The 15,158-nt window shown below is 45.2% G+C and overlaps 1 protein-coding gene across 5 annotated transcripts in view; it reads left to right on the top strand.

The window, feature by feature from the left end:
• The first annotated feature begins 477 nt into the window (after positions 1–477).
• SNX19 (sorting nexin 19) overlaps positions 478–15,158 on the top strand; it is a 38,704-nt gene continuing 24,023 nt past the window's right edge. For 2 of the 5 annotated variants that reach the window (XM_028527557.2, XM_036014288.1), the window contains exons 1-8: positions 480–2,684; positions 4,432–4,570; positions 5,577–5,677; positions 5,795–5,914; positions 7,672–7,802; positions 8,980–9,076; positions 9,571–9,751; positions 12,243–12,372. In XM_028527557.2, coding sequence (XP_028383358.1) covers positions 987–2,684; positions 4,432–4,570; positions 5,577–5,677; positions 5,795–5,914; positions 7,672–7,802; positions 8,980–9,076; positions 9,571–9,751; positions 12,243–12,372 — 2,597 coding nt within the window. In that variant the 5' untranslated portion in view covers positions 480–986. Of the gene's footprint in view, positions 2,685–4,431; positions 4,571–5,576; positions 5,678–5,794; positions 5,915–7,671; positions 7,803–8,979; positions 9,077–9,570; positions 9,752–12,242; positions 12,373–15,158 lie in introns of those variants that run through there. The other 3 variants (XM_036014287.1, XM_036014286.1, XM_036014289.1) reach the window with 3 other exon arrangements.

Genomic DNA, 15,158 nt, shown 5'->3' with positions numbered 1-15,158 from the left:
CGCAAATATGATTTTGCTATACAGTATATGAGCTTTAAGAAACAAAGTTATCTTTGTAATAATGTTCTATGTCTTGTATTCTGCAATTCCTAAGAATAAGTTCAAAGAGCTGCGTATTGGGGGTGACGGGGGTGGATTGGAGGAAACCAGTGAACGCTCAAAGGTGTCCGTTCAGTGGGAAACTGCACACATGGGATTAAAATAAACTGAATTGAGAGTCTTTCCTAAGCAGCAAAAGGTGTTGGCTGACGTCATTTAGTAATCAGAGCTAGGAGTCTCTGGGTCTTTGAGCGTTCCTTGTCACTTAGGCAATTTGCGTACACTCTTGGCAACTGCACACTCTGCACTGTTGCAGAGTGCAGGTCTGGAGACCGAATTGCGTAGTGCGGTCATGGCGGCCCCTGAACACCAGGGGGCGCAGAGCAGCGCCGCGTCTGCTGGCGCGGGGCCGCTCTCCCAGCATGCCTTGCTCCCGCCGACCGCGACCCGGAAGCTGTCGTTGGCGGCCGCCGGCCGGCAGCCCGGGCGGAATCTGGGCTGCAGAGCGCAGTCTCCGGTCCCGGCTGCTCCTTCCCGGCGGAGGACCTCTCCGAAGCCGGAGAAGACACCATTGAGCCCACCACGCGCCCGGGCTCGGTCTCTACGCGCCGCTCTGGCGCTGTGTGACCCTTCCAGTCCGGCCCGGCCCTCGGCGTCTGTAAGTGTTCGGGGAGAGACCTCCTAAGGCCCTGCATTGCTCTCCGGAGGTTGCGACGAGGCCCTCCGACCCCGACATTATGAGAGCTACGAAGCGAGGGCGGGAAGCAGAACTGCCCCTGTCGCTTTGTGGTGCCTGTAGGACGTCGAGGGCCCACATCCTTAGCCGGGGTCGCGAATAGCACCCTAGATTTCCTAGCGTCCGGGACAAAGTTATGCCCCACTCCCCAACACCGAAATAAAATAGAAAGAGGGCAGTCATCTGGGGCAGTCCCCTAGCCCTTTCAATCATGCAGGCAGAAACAGTGTCCTCGCTACAAAAGACCTCAGCGGTGTCCAGCTTTGGCCTCAGTGACCTGCTCAGTAGCCGGAAGCTGATGGCTGTCGGGGTCTTGCTTGGCTGGCTCTTGGTTATCCACTTTCTGGTCAATGTGTGGCTTCTCTGCCTTCTGTCTGCATCGTTCATGGTGCTGGGAGGATGGCTGGGCTCCAATGCCATTGTGGGGGCTTCAGGTCGACTGCACCTGGAACGCTTCATCCCAATGGCCATCTGCCCCCCAGACCCCGAGGCAGAGAGGCAGCTGGAACAGGAGATCAACCGCACCATCCAGATGATTATTCGCGACTTTGTGTCATCCTGGTATCGCTCAGTGAGCCAGGAGCCAGCCTTCGAGGAAGAAATGGAGGCGGCCATGAGAGGACTGGCGCAGGAGCTGCGGAGAAGGATGGGCATGGTGGACAGTCAGGCTCTTGCCCAAAGGGTTCTGACTCTCTGCGGTTGCCACCTGCAGAGCTATATTCGGGCAAAGGAGGCTACAGCAGGAAGGCAGAGTGGTACAGTTGAGCCCTCCCAACTCTGGGAGGCGTACTGCAGGGCAACTGCCCCACATCCTGCGGTACATAGCTCCAGTGCTGAGGTTACCTATACACGCAGGATTGTGAATTTGTTGCTTCAAGGACTCGTGCCAAAGCCCCACTTGAAGACTCGGACTGGACACCATGTAGTGGTTGAACTCATTACTTGCAATGTGATCTTACCACTGATCAGCAAGCTGTCAGATCCTGACTGGATCCACCTTGTACTTGTGGGCATCTTTTCCAAGAACAGAAATGATACAGCAGTAGTTAAACCACTCTGTCCATCCAGTGCCCTGGAACAGCCCTCAGCGCCCACATCTCTGCCGCTGGTCACTGAGGTACGGAGTCCACCAGAAGTAAGAGCCCCTTCTCCAGCTGCAGCCCCGGTGCTCCTAAACTGTAATGAGCCAGAGGGACTGTTGCATTGCTCCCCAGAAGTTGAAGAAGGCCATGAAGCTATAGAAGGAGATTTGGGTGGAGTGCCAGAAGAAAGAAAACTAGGGAACAGCTCATCTCATTTCCTCCAGCCAGATATCCAAGGCCCTCTGTTCCTCTGTGAAGATGCAGAGCTGGAGTCTCCACTGTCTGAACTGAGCAAAGAAACCATCCTGCTCATGACCCCAGGCGCCTTCCTGTCAGACAGGATCCAGGATGCCCTGTGTGCCCTAGAGGGCTCCCAGTCTCTTGAGTCTAAGGATGGTGAGGGATCTGAAGGAATTGAAGGAACAGAGGCTGAGGAAGGTCCAGGAGCAGAAACAGAAACAGGCCTGCTGGTCTCCATGCTGAATTCCTGCCCAGAGATCCAGATTGACACCACAGATAAGGAGGCAGAACAAGATGTCACCTCTCTTACACCTTTGCTGGCGAGTCCTGAAAGGACCTGCCCGCCACGACCCTCATGCTTAAAGAAAGATCTTACCAATGGTGTGAGCTCCTTAGACCCTAGTCTGCCACAGGCTCTGCTTTCCTCCTCTCCGACTGGTCCTCTCAGCTCAGCCACCTTCAGCTTTGAGACCCTGAGCAGTCCAGATGGCCCAGTTGTCATCCAGAACCTGCGCATCACTGGCACCATCACTGCTCGAGAGCACAGTGGCACCGGATTCCACCCATACACACTCTACACGGTGAAGGTAACAGGATTGGAACTGTGGCCACCCACTCTGGGCTTGGAATTGGGTTTAGAAAGCAGTCAGTGAAGCTAGGGTTCTGAGGGAGAGGAGCTACTCTTTGCTGTGAGTCTGAAGTTCATTTGTAGCACAGAGTAGGCTTCTATCCAATACCCACATACACCATCTAGAATCTCAGGGTTAGGCTACTAGCTAAGAGTAGGCTACTGTTAGGCTACTGAGGGTCATAGTGTTCAGTGGTTCCCAAAGTCTAGAGCTTTGTCCAGAAATTCCCTTTCCATACCTTTTTCCTGCTAATTTCTTTTTTAAAATACTAGTATCTTTTGTACTTTGTTTTGGAAGGAAGGTTGTTTACCCATACCTACCGTGGAAGACAGTGAGTTCCTCATTCCCGGAGATGTTTAAGCATAGAAATGGTATAAACTGGGTTTATATATCAGATATCTCGTTCAGTTAGAGCAGCCGTTCCCCAAAACAGGCTGTGGCATAGGCTGCCTCCAAGTCTCCTGGAAAGTTGTATTTAAAAAACAAAAAACTGAGCACCCAGTTTTGGAAATTCTCATTCAGAATATGTAAGAGCCTATCAGAATCTATATATTGAAAAAGAAGCCCAAATGATTTGGAGGTGCAGCCAGGTTTGGGGATGTGTCTGTATTGATGGTCCCCCAAGGAGTAGAATATTCTGCAGAAAGCATTATAACTTCAAGGTACTCCAAGTTTAAAAGCCCTCCCCGGAATTTTTACCTGTCTCTTAGGCCTTTTACTGGTCTGATGGACTACTTTGCTCATGTCAGCTCATAATGAATTCTTCTGTTTTTCTCTCTGGTTCTAGAAATTTTTAAAACACTAGCCTCATATCCCACCAGCAAGGAGATCATTTCCTCCATCACTTGCCCACACTATAATACGACAACAAAACAGCAGTAACCTGCTTCTAATGAGAACAAGCACATACATAGTTCTTCCACAGCATATCATTGTGTTTTAACTACTCGGTCAAAAAGTCTTCCCTTGTGCTAAGTTATAGCTTTCAGTTATAGTTCTAGGTGTTGGCTCAGGGGGAACATGTAGTACGCCTTTTTTCCCATGTACTGCCCCTCCAAGCATATGAAGACAGCCAACTTTAACCCCTTATGACATATCCAGTCTTCACATGACTTCTCAAAATAGAGATGATATGTGCTTAGGAAAAACAATGTTCAGTTTAGCTTCAAAAATAATTCATCTGCCCTGAGCAAAACAAAAACATATGTCCCTTGAATGCATTGCAGGCAAGTGATTTTTGTTTTCATCAGCTGCTTTGAAGTGTTTTCTCCCCAACTAATACATATAATCACAGGTTGAATATAATGGCAAAATGGTTCCAACACCATAACTCAGGGGTGAAAGAGATAGAATCATTTTTACTGTGTCTCACATGTTTCATGCTGTGTCTTTGGGGTTTGAAAAAGAGTTATGTAGCCCTTTGTGTCAATGAAAGTGTTTGCAGGAGAGAGCTTTGAGAATGAAGGAGTAGGGAGCAGTAAAACTCATTTTTCACTTTCTGGGCCATGTTATGTTTGGAAATGCATTTCATTCCTTAAAAATTCAGTCACCCTTGGAATTTGAGTTGTTCATTACAACTTAGAGCAGCAGTCAGTCCTGGTAGGTTCAGGAACAGAATAAGAACAAATCCCTTCCTTTACCCTTACTCTCCTCTTACTGTGTGACTATTGAGCTGATGCAGTGAACAGATTTATTCACTCAACAGTATGAGACAGTCCTTGACGGCGAGAACAGCGGCAGCCTGCAACAGCTGGCGTACCACACCGTAAATCGTCGCTACCGTGAGTTCCTGAATCTACAGACCCGTCTGGAGGAGAAATCGGATCTACGAAAGTTCATCAAAAGTCAGGAGTTTCCCCAGCCCTGCAATACCTGTTTGCTTTTCACCTCTAGCCACCTCGATCTGAGAGGCTGGTGGCCTGTTGGTTTGTGGGAGGGATGGAGGCAGAGAATGCAGCATCAAGGGTCCTTTGCTCACCCCCACCCTCAGTTTGCATTCAGGTGACGTGTGTTTAGTACTGGGCAGCCGTGGGCACACTGTTCCTGAGGTGCTTTTTTGTCACTGAATGCTTCGTTCTGGGGTCCCACTTAGTTTAAACTGAAGAAAAAAACTTTCACGTTTCCCCTTATGTCTGTGACATAGCTTGAGGAGTTCAATTGCTCTTAAATATTAAAATATTACCCAAAAATCCTTGCCAACTTTCCTTTAACAGCCAAGCTTTTTTAAGTATACTATAAGACATAGGGACAATAAGAAAATGTAATGAAATTTAACTCTAAAAATAAGCTAGTAAGCAGCTACTTTTTTTATTTTAATAAAGCTAATGATCACCCAAATAAACATTTTAATAAGCTGAGGCATAAATTGTGGATTTCAGTTACGTATTTTTTTTCTTAATAACAATAGCCACTCCTGAGTCAAGCTTGAAAATATAGGCCAGGTTCTCTTCTAGACACTTCGTACATATTTAGCTCATTGAATTTTCATAACAGCTTGTGAGATAAATACTATTACTATCTCTGCTTTACAGAAAAGAAACAAAGTCGGAGAAAGAGTAAGCAACTTGCTGAAGGTAGTTATAGGAAGAATTGTATCCTAAATTTCAACTTGGGCAGTTGGATTTCAGGGCCCTCATTCATAACCATTGTACCAGCTCACCTCTTATACATCAATATTAACAATAATGGGAGTAGGTTGTATATATTATGTTTCTGGGGTATATTTGGAACTCCTAAAATGAAAAATCCCAGGGAACTATATTCATCAGTTATAATTTTTTACAAATACAATGTGTTTTATATGGAGTAGCTCTTAATGAATGTTAAGTGAGTAAACTTTTTTTTTTAAAGATGTGAAGGGTCCTAAAAAGCTCTTTCCAGATCTTCCATTTGGAAACATGGATAGTGACAGAGTAGAAGCCCGTAAGAGCCTCCTGGAATCATTCCTAAAGGTCAGCATCCTTGTGTTTTGGCTCTGCATTCATTTGACCCACCAGACACCCAAGCCAAAATGGAGAGATCTGAGGGACTGAAATTTCTCTTTGAAGTGCTTCTTGTGTCTTTTGCAGCAACTCTGTGCCATTCCTGAAATCGCTAATAGCGAGGAGATGCAGGAGTTCCTTGCTCTGAACACAGATGCTCGTATTGCCTTTGTCAAGAAGCCGTTCATGGTCTCCAGAATAGACAAGGTACCAGCAGGGCCACTGTGCCCAGCCTTAGTTTCTCATCAGAGTGGAGGCAGTGCTTTAAAAATAAGGGGAGGAGGGTGGCGAGAGGCAGCACAGAGGGGGTCAGTAAAACACGGACTAGGATTTTCAAGACCTGTTCCCAAATCTCAATTGGGTCATCATCATGCTGAATTACAGTGAGCAACTCTGAATATCCCTGACACTGTAAGTGTGCACATGTCTCCTGGGGACATAATTCTAGTGGAGGGATATGAGAATATACCTGTACCTCCATAGATAGGTGGGGGCAGGAAGGTCTTTTCTGCAGGTGAAGGTCATTCCCAGGGTTGGTCACTGAGGAAGGAAGCTGCTAAGGCAGGACACTAAGCTGGATTTAGATTGGTGTAGTGGTTCTCTGCTGGACAACAGAGTGTGGGGAGACTTGTACCTCAGGAGATTATCTCGGGACCTCGGAAATGGTAGGAGGACGTGGAAGCCTGCAAGCAGTGATCACCAACTGACGTTACAATCTCCAAGGCAGAAGCCTGAGGTTTATGTTTATCAAAAGGTGTTGTGTTTTAAAAGGTTAGAAAACACTGATTCAGGAGAAGAGGTCCCTCCCTCTTCTCATCTGGACTTCAGGGGATAAAAGGATCAAGTGGAATTGTACCTTGTAGGAGCTAGGAGACATTCACTGCAAACTAGAGAGAGATGCACAAGGTAAAATTCCCAGAGTTCCACACAGACGTGTTCGTTCACTGATTCTTTGAACATCTACTTATTGCCTGGCTCTTTAAAGCTGTGACTGTACTAGCTGTTCATAATACAATAGTGAATAAAATAGATAAGGACTTTACTCACAGACCACAATTTTGGGAACCTAGCGAGCAAGTTGTATTTTCCAAGCCACTTTAACCACATTCTGCATGCTTAGAGTGCTCCCCTCTGTCCTTTCCCTCGCTCGTTAGCGAGCGAGTTACAGAAGCTGTGGGGCTGCTCTATGCCAGCGGTAGTCATTAGTGACTTAGGCTCCAAAGGAAACCTAAACATCTCCTCAGTATTACAGGATTTCATTTGTACCGTTTTTTAGCAAATATTTAAATGTCATTTTCCCATTCTGAGAAACACAGATAATTCTTACTTTTCATTGAGGATTGTTTTGTTAGTCTTTCTGAGTAGAGAAGTTTATATCAACTGCAGATTTCTTAATTTTGACCTGAGTGGTTTTTGTTATTCCTTCTGTACTTAAAGAAGAAAATAGTTCAAATTAACTAGAAAAGCCAGCTCTTTCCTCTGTGTGAATTACTCTAAACATACTCTTTTTTTATGTGCCTTTAGACTATATTTCTTATTTTGGTAATCTTCACTCTTCCTGTTCTTCATATATTCCCACCTAATATTGTATTACTTTGTTTATTCACATCTTGGTGAATGTATCACTTTGGAATCTAAAAATTACTCTTTTATATACAAAGAAACTGAAAATGAAAAATATTTCACCAGACTGCAGAACTCTCAGGTTTTATTTACCCCATTGTTTCTTTCAGTTTCTTTTCCCGTGATGTTGTTTGTCTTAACTCTGAGAAAGATTTTTATGGCCATAGAGAAGAGGAAGAGTAGTTGCCACTTAAGCATTAGGTGATATCTGCCTGTGCTGATGGATAAGGCTCCCCTAGGTAGCCTAGCTATCGCCCCATCCTGATTGCATAAGGCACCAGGAGAATACAGTAAAGCTCATTTGCTGGTTTCTGTCTGACCCTGCACCCCAACCCCTGCAGATGGTGGTGAATGCTATCGTGGACACCTTGAAGACGGCATTTCCTCGCTCTGAACCCCAGAGTCCCACGGAGGAACTGAGTGAGGCCGAGACAGAAAGCAAGCCCCAGACAGAAGGCAAGAAGGCTAGCAAGTGAGAAGCCCTTCAGTCACCCGGGGCCCTTTCTCAATCCTCAACCAAAGCCCATCCCCAACTCTCAAGCTCGAGAAGAGAGGAGATGAGTCTTACATACTAGTTTTCTGCCCAACCAGACCTCAGACTCCTCAGAGCTCAACTTAAAGGAACCTGAGATTCTGCATGGGCAGCCCTGCTGTGCATTTGTCTTGCCATGGGAACCCAGGGCCCCAACCAACCCGGGATTTGTGACTAGAAGGAAAACTCCAGGATATAGATGCTTCCCTTTTCCATTTTCCTGGGAAATTGAGATATTCTTTCCCATTAAGAGCTAAAGCCTATAACTGATCTCTGCTTGCCATCATTCCTGGAACTCTTGGCTCAGAAGTTGCGTGTAGTAGCCATAAACGGGGGAGAGTGACAATGGACACCTGCAGGGCCCGCTTAGTAACTGGTCATTGCTGCCATTCCTGTACCGGGTCCCAGATGTTCCCTGGCAGAGCCCCACGTGGAAGGGAAGGGCACCACCACACTCACCCTCACTGGAAATTTTATGTCTGCATCTGGGCGACTATGGAAAGAAAGCATGTGGGGAGTGGAGAACATTTGTGTGGGTCTGTTTGGCTGTCTCTTTGTCTCTGTTCAGGCTTCATGGGCCAGCGATGACACAGTTCTTAGCCTTTTTTCACTGGGCCCATACTTTGAAGGGTGACCATAGGCCTGGGCTTATGAGAATCCTAGTCCTGAACACGGTGAGGTTAGCACTTGCAGACCCTTCCCTGGTTTTATTTGGAACACGGGGAGAAAGTGGGTGTGCGAAAAGGTACTGGCAACAGGAACAAAAACCTGTGCCACTTGTCTGCTCCTCAGCAAATATTTAATGCATGTTTAGCATGTGCTAGCCACTCTTGTAGCCTCTGAGAGTTAACTATGACATTTTTAGATTAGCAAAAGCACTTTCCCAGATGCACTGTAGACAAAGCTTAGTGCAAGAGTTACACTAGTACTAAAATTTCCAGAATATATATTGTTTGGGAGATTTCAGGGCCAGGTCCATTCTGGCAACTCTGACCACCATAAGCCCCCAGAATAAGTATAGGTACATTCGTTTTGAGGTATTAATACTTGTCATCCCTTTCTATAGGAATCAAGATCATGAATTACATCCTGTTTTTGCCCTTTGTTTCTGTACTAGGTCCAGGCTGAGGTTCCCATCCAGTAAAATTGCTCCAGCACTGAATATGAGTGAACCACATGAGAAGATTCTCTACTGTCTCCAGGAGAGCAATGTGGTGAGAAGTTCCTTGAGAACTCCTGGAATGAATAGCTGAGAAGTTGGTCCTACAGATACAGGCACTTGGGACATTCTCCAAAGTCCGAAAGGACTTAGGTGACTTGCTAAACAACTTACCAACGTCTGCATCTCTAATTTTTATTATGAAAGTATTTTCTCCAAATGGTTTGGAATCACTACTAGTTCTAGGTTGGTAGTTTAGATTCTCAAGGGTCATGGGTGTGGGATTATGTATGGCAGAATGAGAAGGAAAACCAGTTCCTCAAAGAGAACAGATAGCCCGAAAGTGTCTGCAGCCAGTAAGAATATACAGGCCTTTGTTTACTTGCAGTTTGGTAAAAAATAAAAGCTTCCCTGAAGTGCACACAGAGTCCGTTGGGTTCTGTGTTCCTGATACATTTGTAGGGAAGGGTCATGGACAACCTAGAGTGCTTTGGTTGCTTCTCTGCTTTCCACATTCTTTATGTGATGCTTTGCTGGCTCTCTCTCCAGGAGTCAGAGACCTTATCCATGTCTGCGATGGAATCCTTTATTGACAAACAGACGAAATTACTAGAAATGCAGCCAGGAGAAGCCCCAGAAAAAGATCCTGAACATGCCCCCAAAGGTCATTTGGATGATTACTTGTCAGATGCAGCCGTGCCAGCCCAAGACCTCAGCAACGATGATCCAAGTGAGTGACAAGATCTCCGCTTCCTCCCTGACTGGTGTGACTCAGTGGGTTGCCCTTCCTCCTGCACACCAAAAGGTTACTGTTCAATTTCCTGTCAGGGCATGTGCCTGAGTTGTGGACCAGGTCCCCGGTTGGGGCATCTGAGAGGCAACACATCATTTCTCTCGGTGCATTGGTTTATCCTCTGTTCTGCTAAGTAAGCCACAGTTAAACACCAGGGCTTGAGGTACTGTGCTGAGTGCTGGGATACAAAGAAGAATACAACTCAGTCCCCAGAGCTGAGTTGAGCAGGAGAACAGCACAAAGTCAGGGAGTTCCAGTCCAACAAAACAAGATCCATACTTACCATACAGTTACCTCGTTGAAGTGCCTTTTGGCGTGCTTTGGCCTGTGTTTGAATTGCTCCCTTCAGCTGTTCCCTTAGGGCACATGGTACCACTTTCCTGGTTGGTCCCTCATCAGTCCCTTTTGTTGGCTCCCTTATTAGCCTTCCAGAGCTTTCTTTTGGCTCTCTGTTGTTACTCTGCACACTTCACCTGGGCAATCTCATTTGTAGCATGGGCTTTAACTCTAATACACATGCTAGATGCCTAACATCAGATGTTGTATTTCCAGTTGCCTAATGGAAATCTGCACTGAGACATACCATAGGGTAGCTGAGATACAGCATGTGCAAAATGGAATCTGTCTTGTTCCCTAGATCTTTTCCTTTTGTCTTATTTCCTGACATGGCAAGTGACACCACCTAGTAACCCAAGGAAGGGCAGGGAGGGAGAGGAGGTGAGGACCCTACCCTCTCCTTAGAAGCATTTGAGGCAAGGCAGGCTTGCTTCCCAGAGGAATAAAGGGGAAGAGTTGGGAGCCCTGGGTATTGGTACGTCTGCTGAACTAGAATTTATAAGAAGAAAAAGTTTCAGTTCTGCCAAGATGAAGGCTCCTGCTGAAAATAGAGATCACAAAATCTTGGGTTCAGAAGGAAAATAAAAAAAGTTTGATTGCACGAACAGTCACCTGACCTGTGCTATGTGGACCTCAGCCTAACTGTGTGAAAACAGAGTACAACCCCGCCTCTTCACACATATCTCACTTGTCACGTAAACAAAGTATTCTGACAACTGCAAGAAATTATAAAAGGGACTGGGTAAAACAATCAAGCTCAAATCAAACCTGTAAATTTTGAATATCCTATCTCTAAAGGAATTGTTTATGTTTGAGCCCTTCTAGCCCTAAGAGACTCAAAATGCTTGTTGATAGATAATTTGCCAGTTTTTTCAAGAGCACCTGGTGCCTTGTTTACTTTCTTATTTTGTACTGTTATGAACGCTGTCGCCACATGGTGGCAGCTCTATGTAAATCCTAAACCTGAGAAAATAATAGAATTCAGTAGGGTGACTAAGACTTATAAGGATGCTCTTTCCCAAGGAAGTCAAATATCACATCTTTGAGCGAATGACTGGAAAGCAAACTCATCAGCTCCCATGCACCCTTAAAATATAGTACAGAAGAAAGAAAATATACATTGGGTGGAATTAAGAAAGAAAATATACATTGGATGGAAGGTTTTATTTCTAGCAATCCATCCAAGTCTGAGGTCATTCATGTTCTAAAAAGAATCCATAAGGGAGGAGAGCATGGGTAAGCTAAGAGAATACCCATTGGTGCTAGACTAACAGAATTATCATTGGTGATTAATTATAATATTAATCTCAGCAGTAACACCAGATAGCTAAGATTCATTCAGGGACATTATGTATCCCTGAGAAAAGTCTCCCAGGAACCAAGTTGGAAGTGACACAGAGTCCCTTCAACAGGGTTAGAGAAAGATGCTTCCAGCCATAGAACACATCTTTTTCAGGAGACTTCAGTTGAGCATGGGTGTGAGCCCATTTGTGGCCAGGCTTTGAAATAGGAAAGAAATCAGTAATTGTCCTGGCATTTTCCCAAAGGCGTAGTGCTTTTCCTAAAACCACCTATTGTCTCAAAACCCAGCTGAAGCTTCCTGGATCCCAGCCCAACAGCTCTGTGTAATGGAGATGCTTTCATCTGGGAGATGCTTTAAACTGGAAAATAAACCCCAAATCTCCCCCACACCTGCTGCCCACAACATCTCCGTAATCTTTGTGGAGGCAAGTGGAATCGAGGTACAAAAGAGGCCAGGCCTTGCCGGGGCCATGTAGTCACCAGTTGTGAGTGCTTACCCAGGGCCAGATATATCCAGCTCTGGGGGACATTCAAAGGAACAAGCTAGCAGGCAGAATAATTGTATACAAAGTCTTTTTTAAAAATAAAAAAATTTTACTAGGTGACTAAGAGTTGTAAAGAAATGCAGAGCCTACCACTGAACTTTTTAGATCTGAAATAGACATCTCTTGACATGATTTAAGAAATGCTGGACTATAAAAATACAGATAAGATAAAGGTAGAGAAGACCCAGTGCCTTGAAACATGTCCTTCAAGTACAAGTCTCTTCTGATGTCTTTTCATTCTCCAGGAACAGAGACAGAGTTAGCTGACACAGCCCTAGAGCTGCTCCTCTTGCTGCTGACAGAACAGTGGAGGTGGCTGTGTACAGAAAACATGCAGAAAGTTCTTCATCTCACCTTCGGGACTCTAATTCAGAGGTAAGACCGGTGAGTTCTTCACATTAGGGCCTCGAGCTGGACAGGGGTTGCTGTGATACCAAGCTCTCCACTAGGAAGGGAAAGGGACCTGGCCTAGAGGCCAGGGAACTCGTGGTCATGAAGGAAGACAGAGTCTCTGTCACAGAGGCGCAGAAACGAAGACCGCCTGCAGAGTCTTCTGTACGACCCCGGCCCTAACCCGATGAGTACAAACTCTGCCTGGGGTTTTAAATACTTCAGCTGACTCTTCCTGCTCTGGGGTCAAGTCCCACCCAGTTCCATCCCCACGCCCTCTACCTCACACCTCAGTTTGGTGGACATTTGTCTTAAGTGACAGTGTATATAGTCAGTGACAATAAAAATAAGAAAGTTGTGGAGAAAACAGATCGGTGTTCTCATACATTATTTTCTCTGAAAGTGATATAAATACAATTAAAGAAGCACTTACACAGAATAGTTAAAACTTGGATTTTGTAATTCAGGCTTTATAATCCTAATACCACCTGAATCTCCTGAAAGATTGGTGCACAGTTGGAGTATTTAGCTGCTGACTTCTAACCATGTAACTGCCGTGCTTTGCTAAACTGACGAGTACTGTCGCTGAACCAGACGCACACACATAGCGCGTGAGGTTTGGCCACTCTGGTTTGGAGTTCACTCTCATGAGACATCCTGGCAAAGTGAGGGGCCAGTCCTGACCTCTTCTGTTAGCATGTGGCTCATGCTTACAGGCACTCCAAAAATAAGAACAACTTTTAATAGAAGAATTATGTATCTCTTCTACAACGTGTAGAAAATCCATAACCAACCGTTAAGTCTCCCCTCTCACACTCAGAATTACATAGGATCAGGAAGGGTTAGTAAGCTTTAATCATAAAGAGACTAAGTCAAGGAATGGTGCACATTTATATTTGCTGAGTGCTTCTCATACACCGCCATCTGACCTCTGTTTGCACATATTTTCTTGCAGCAACCAAGTGACATAGGTAGCCCCATCTTACAAATTCAAATAAGAAAACAGGGCTTGGCAAAGCCAACTGACCTGCCCAAGGCCATAGTTAATGACCCACCTGGAATTTGGAGCTGGATGCACACAACTTCCACACCAGTGAGCTCTTCCCTACCCATTATGGCCTGGTGACTGGCTGTATGTGAAACCCACATAGAAAATGTTGGCTGGTCTCTGTGCCTTTAGGCTTACCCCCTTGTTCCTTCCGCACACTCTGCTCTCTCACTAGAGTGTGTTCTAAAAAGCAGGTGTGAACACGTGCTCTGCACCAAACGTCCTTCAGGGGCACTCTGTTGCCTACAGAAGTGATTTTCCCAGTGTGTCCTAGAGTTCCAGGATTCCACAGAGGTTCTTCAGAAGCCACCTTGGAAGCTTAAGGGCGAAACTAAGTGGACCATGATACAGTGAAACCAGTTCCATTTTTGTTTATCCTCACTTGAGGGTATATTTATTGATTTTAGAGAGCTTGAGAGAGAGAAACATCAATTGGGTGCCTCCCGTACATGCTCCAACCAGGGATCAAACCCCCAACCTAGGTATGTGCCCAGACTGGGAATCGAACCAGCAATTTTTTGGTGCACAAGATGACACTCCAACCAACTGAACCACTTGGCCAGAGCCAAAGTAGTTTCATTCTGACCAATTTAGTAGACTGGGGATCTAGGTAAGGTTTTGTTTGAAAAAGGGCTCCACTGTGTTTAAAGCACATGTATATTCATTCATTCATTCATTCATTCCACCTCTTTTCTTACTTGGCACAATCTGGTCCCAGCCGCATTTCCAGTTCTCCCCCATGTAAACCATCCATTGTTACCTGAGCGTTCCATGGTGTCTCTTCTTCAAGGCTCTTGCTCCTCCTCTTGTTTCCGCCTGAGTAGTATCTACTCATTCTTCTGCCTCTTTTCCATGCCCCATGCTATCTCTGCTCTTGTCTGCTTAGCCTACTAACTATTTTTCCAAAATTGAGCACTGTGTCAATTTATTCTATGAAACTTTATATGACATCTTCTCCCGCTTTCCGTCAGCACTCAGGAGACTCTTCTCTCTGTGCAGTTTTGATAATAATACTTATCACAGTGTATTACAGAAATGATCTACTTCCCTTAACTAGTGGTTCTCAGCTGGGAGGCATTTTTCTCCTCAGGGGTATTTGCCAATTTCAGAAGGTGTTTTTGGTTAGCTGTCCCATCTAGCACGTACAGTCCAGGGATGCTGCTAAACCTCTGGACTGCACAGGGCAGCACCTTCCCCACCCAACAACAGTGAAGTACTCCGCACAAAATATCACTAGTGCAGGGGCTGAGAAAGCTTGCCCTGGACTACCAGGTCTTTAAGGGCCAGAACTAGCATTATTATATTTCCAGCAACTTACACAGTGCCTGGGCTATAGAAGATGTTCATTCCTGGATAAAAAGATAAACATTTCCCTTCTCAATACCTTTCTACTTAAACGTAAAGGCTCCTAATGTTTTATTGTCACGTGTGAATGTTGCTAATTAAGCCTTCGTTTTTCTTCCTCTATTAGGCTTCCCTTTGCCGATCTTCCTAATGCTTTCAACAAATGGGAAGGTTCTAAAACTAGCTAGTATGTGATCATTGATCACTTCTTCCCTTTGAAGTAATTTACATGAGGAATTGGTTTCAGAACACAATAAATTATTTAGTAGGAACAGAAAAATATCGATGAGTCTGGAGAAATTCAAAGATATTAAGATGCTTAGGTAGAAAAGGTAGGAAGAAATTTACCTGAAATTTAAATAACTCAGCATATTAAAGA

The sequence above is a fragment of the Phyllostomus discolor genome, chromosome 13 (assembly GCF_004126475.2).
Source record: "Phyllostomus discolor isolate MPI-MPIP mPhyDis1 chromosome 13, mPhyDis1.pri.v3, whole genome shotgun sequence".
Classification (NCBI taxonomy): Eukaryota; Metazoa; Chordata; class Mammalia; order Chiroptera; family Phyllostomidae; genus Phyllostomus; species Phyllostomus discolor.
The sequence above is the reverse complement of the archived record's forward strand: the minus strand, read 5'-3'. Positions and strand labels throughout refer to the sequence as shown.